The sequence below is a fragment of the Octopus bimaculoides genome, chromosome 1 (genome assembly GCF_001194135.2).
Source record: "Octopus bimaculoides isolate UCB-OBI-ISO-001 chromosome 1, ASM119413v2, whole genome shotgun sequence".
In the NCBI taxonomy this organism is placed as follows: Eukaryota; Metazoa; Mollusca; class Cephalopoda; order Octopoda; family Octopodidae; genus Octopus; species Octopus bimaculoides.
In genome coordinates, this window is record NC_068981.1 from 95363185 (window position 1) to 95368291 (window position 5107).

At 32.1% G+C, this 5107-nt stretch overlaps 1 protein-coding gene across 2 annotated transcripts in view; it reads right to left on the reverse strand.

Moving 5' to 3' along the window:
• Positions 1-5107, reverse strand: part of LOC106876018 (chitinase-3-like protein 1) — a 31109-nt gene that overhangs the window by 10050 nt on the left and 15952 nt on the right. For both annotated transcript variants that reach the window (XM_014924390.2, XM_014924388.2), the window contains 3 exons: positions 4677-4929; positions 3208-3311; positions 1519-1606 (listed from right to left, as the gene is read on the reverse strand). In XM_014924390.2, the coding sequence (XP_014779876.1) occupies positions 1519-1606; positions 3208-3311; positions 4677-4929 (445 nt within the window). The remainder of the gene's footprint in view (positions 1-1518; positions 1607-3207; positions 3312-4676; positions 4930-5107) is intronic.

A 5107-nucleotide genomic window follows, 5' to 3' on the forward strand; every position in this document is an offset into this window, starting at 1 on the left:
GAGAGAGAGAGAGAGAGAGAGAGAAAGAGAGAGAGAGGGAGAGAGAGAGAGAGAGAGAGAGAGAGAAATATACACATGGAGAGAAACAGAGACAGAAACTAAAAAACAGAGAGGAACAGAAGAGTGTCCACGTTTGTGAATGAGAGTGTGATATTATAAGTAGGCACTTTATTGTTCTTGCTACAATACCACCTTCTAGAACTGTTTATACTTGAGGCACTCTATGGATCAGAGAAAATACTTTGGTGCATTTTGGCACATTTTTGTGTATACAGTCATATTTCTGTGTATACAATGCCTTAAGAAAGTATTGTGAATTTTAGGATATAAATACAAATAATTTAAACCTTATAAAATCAAGGACTTACTTCATTATTCAATAAAAGAAGCATACTTATCAAGACTGTATATTTAGAATTTCAGGTATTTCTCAAATTTTCAGAATAAAATTTTATTATTTTATAGGTTTACCTCGTTAAATATTGTGACACACTTATTTGCCGTTGCGTACCGATTGGAAATCTCTACTCTTAAATGTTTTACTAGTTGGTAATTTCATTGGGAAAGTTAGGGGTGACACAACGAGTAATATTTACTGTATTTTTGACTGAGAAAAAATAATTTTTTTTACACTACCTTACAAAGACTATATTAGCAAAGCAAAAATACCTTCTCTAAGTGCACTAAAAACACTATAACATATTCAGAACACTATTTCAGAAAATTGTCTCCTTTGGACATACAAAAGACAAATTTAGAGGGGGAAAAATGAGTACAACAAAATAAGGTAAATTTGTCTCTTCGCTTCTCCAGAATTACATTTGAAAAAAGAGTCATATACATCAAAACCCACCCTAGACATTAGAAAATTTTAAATATCTAGGTCAAATGAAAGAGGACCATGGAAAAATGGCACATGTTATGAAATTAACATAACTTGACTAAATCTAAAAACTCTACATAAAATTTTCTCTATAGCTCCTTCACGATCTGCTGGAGAGGCTTTCATCCCGATATATTTACATACCATTTACTTAAAGAGAAGTTCTTGAAATTAGTCATTACTCATTTTGCCCCCATTTAGTTATGTTTTGAAAATTGAAAATTATGAAATTAGACATTAGAGTGCGAAAAAATTGACTTGGAATCCATCAGAAAAAAATAGTTTGATTGTTAAGCACTAAAAATTATCCTTATATTTTAACAGTAACCTCAATTACAATCGGGTCAAAGTTCAAGAAAAATTTCTTGAAATGGAAAAAAAAAAGCTCTTGTCACCTGACTATGCGTCAAACTCTTTCAACTTCAACAACAAAATCTATGCTAACCAATTTTTACTTCCAAAGATGACGTAACAGCACAAAATGATGTTGTTGCAGTACTTGCAATGTAATGGCTTCAAACAGGTAGGGAGAAAATATTGAGAAACCAGAAATTATTTATTCCACCCCCATCCCTATAATTTCCTCTGAGTAAATTTGAAACTTTAGAGAAATATCAGATGATAATAATACTTACTACTTCTGAATTAGGACTGCAAAGACCAGCTTTCTGTTCCCATTGTCCATGATAATCGTATGTCATTAAATTTATGAAGTCTAAATACCTACAAGGAAAACAAAATGCATATTAGATAATATAATCCAAATATAAACGGCAACAAGAATATTGAAGTCATTCAAACAGAATACTGAGGCGGTTAGCACCTCTTACTAGCAATGATTTCATCTTTTCTGCTAGAAAAAACAAAACAAAAATTATTTTACTCCATAAAGCCTAACTGAAGTTGAATAAAAAACCTGACAGATATCTAAGAGACATTATTGCCAGGAATGTGATAATATGACTCCGTCCTTTTTTACAGGAATTTATACCAGTAAATATAAGAACATAACAACAGTTCATAGTCCAATAAAGCTGTGTATTTATTGATTAAAACCACCTATTTAAAAATATTGTGTTATTTTTCCACAACTAAAATGTTATTTCTTAAAACAATATTTAGATATTCTTTCTACTCTTTGCACAAGGTCCAAAATTTTTAAGGTGGGGGATCAGTCGATTAGATCGACCGCAGTACACAACTGGTACCCAATTTATCGATCCGAAAGGATTAAAGTTAAAGTCGACCTCGGCGGAATTTGAACTCAGAACGTAAAGTCAGACGAAATACAACCAAGCGTTTCGCCCGGCGTGCTAACGTTTCCGCCAGCTCGCCGTCTTAACAATGCTTAGATATTGAAAGAGGTTAGCATTATCTTTACAATGATATTTGTATTATGATATAAACATAATCATTAGAAGTGTCACGAATGTCGAAAAAAAAAAAAGGAAAGAAAAACACTTAACCCCGAACCGTTCTATCTGACAGAATCTGAACCTAGCTCTTACTCCCTTTTGAAACTATTTTATTTCACTTACACTGGCTGCTATTACCTTTAAGAAAGCCATGGATGACGTCTTTCATTACGTCTCTCTATTAATCAAAATTTTTGTGTTTGATTTAAAAAATATCAATTGAAATTCCTTTCATCTATTTTAAAAAGTGCGATATTGATTTGATTAATTTTAAGATCAAACCGATCCTGATAACGGTATGGGTTACAAATATGCATACCGATCAATATTTCTATGGCAGCCAGAAATCCCTCGAATCAAATGATGTCTTTAAAAAGAGGAAGGATATATTCAATAGTATAGACACGTTCGGTGATGTATCCTTAAAAAAAAAAGACTTGATGGTCTTTGCTGGAACGCTTTTGATCATTGGTTTGCATGATGAGTATGGATTTGAGCATAAACCGCTGAAATTCCTGACAACGAAGTCGCCAAATTTTGCCCCTATGACCCATTTACTGGATTACAGGTCTCAGCTGAACAATTCTTGTATCAGCAAGCGTTCGACAGATACACCATAAATGTTTTAGAGAAAACCAGCAATTAAAACGAGATAGAGAAATTAATTCAATATTACTATCTAGATGGAGCCTTAAATAAACACATTAAAATAAATACACATTTTCAACGATCTTTCTGTAGATAAACCATGAATGATTTTGATAAGATCAATTATTAATAGTGTGTAAAGATGTTAACATATATGTTTATTTACATACATAAAGCAAACATATAAAACACAGGCGATTTTTAAAAGATAAAAAAAATCATTAAAAATGATTTATTTTATCAAAGAAAAAAATTACTTACTGTGCAAGAACTGGAATATCATAATATTGACTTGAATAATGTGTGTTTGCTGAAAGAGCTGCGGTCAGTAGCAAGCCTTCTCTCTGATATGCTGGTCGCAATGTCTGGCAAGACAATTAGAAAAATGAATATAGTGAATAAATAAATCACATTAAATTCATGGATTTCGTTTTTTTCCCCACCAAAACACTGCCGTGTTTTGTTAAACCTTGAAGCGATTTAGATAAATATGGTATCAATGTATACGAAAATCAAAGATGTTACATTGAAAAAATATACTTTACTAGTGTACATAATTGATTGAGAAAAACAAAACAAGAAAACCTAAAAGCAAATCACGGGAAATGATTTGCACAGAAAACATGTGAAGTAAAGTTTTATGTCTAAGTAGTTTCAGAGGCCATTCCTGTAAGCAAAAACAGGAGAATAGGCAAGGAAAAGAAATATAAGATTTTAAATCTTGCAAAGAAGGGTAAGTTTGATAAGAAAAATTAAATGAATAAATAAATACAAATATATTTCACAATTTCCTCCTTCAGCAATATCTATAATCTGATCTTATTTACGTAACTGCTTAAAAAACAAAAAACTTATCTAGTTTTAAGAATAGTGACACACTCAGAATCAATGGTTACGCATTTCTTTTTTAACGAACGCGAACTGGTACCAATTTCTAACTGCTTATTAAGCCGAGGTACCCAGTGTCATACAGATGATTTGAACAGACTACACATGATCAGTCAGTTAAATACTTTACCAACTTGACTACACAGTTTCTCGTTGCAAATCTGTGAAGCAGAAATGGTTTAAAATCTGTCTGCAGTTTTCAGTTTGTGTGGGTAATTTAACGTAATTACAATTTCATATTTTTGATCAATAAGATAGTAATAATCATTTCCAATTTAGCCTCGAGACTAGTCATTTCAAAGGAGAGGTTAGTTGACACCATTGATTTCTGTACATGACTGGTACTGAGATGTATTGTATATGTTCAGTTACACTCAGAGACACAGCGTTAACGCTGCATGTTGAAATAGAAATCAGAGAAAAGATTCACCCGCTCTCTATCACTGTTGTTCTTTCTCTCCCATACATTCAGTCAGATCCTATTTTATTCATACGACATTCATCGAAAACCGAAATATTTTAGCAAATTTTTTCACGCTTCTTCGTAAACATAGACGAGGGAATTTTAATAGACATTTTCAACTTCAAAAACTCTAATGCTGTCTTTTTACATTATTTTATTTCCTTTAGGTTTAAAAAGTATAAGTATTATAGTAATCATACATATAGTCGGTAGGCTAGCAATGGTCTACGTTAAGACGAATCAGATTGCAAATAAAAGTTCTGTGAAGTAAAAAAGATATCAATTTTATCCCACATCATACCAACATGTACATTTTCGTTTGCATTTCCATATCACAATGAAAAATACTTTTAATTATAGAATTGAGTGGTGTACCTACCCGCACTAACTGGGAAAAGCCTTCTCTGTCAGTTGGTTTACCTCCACGTTTGGTTGGGTATTCCCAGTCAATATCAAGGCCATCAAAACCATATTTTCGGAGAAATTTAATAGAGTTCGTTAAAAAGGCGTTAATATTTTGCTGAGAAGATACCAACTGGGAAAAGGCGGGAGATCGAGCGTTCCAGCCTCCAATTGCTATTGAGATTTTTAGACTGGGATTTTGTTTTTTGAGATCGAGAACACGGCTAATGCTGAAAGAAATATTTTGATATAAACCATGAGCAATTAAATATTACATAAATAACTTGAACTTCATTATATTTCGTCATTATATTTCTTTAGTGTCTTGTTTTCTATAGAATGAATAAGCTTTGAAATATCACGCGTAACATGAAAACGAATAAAAATCATGAACTGCTAGTTATTATT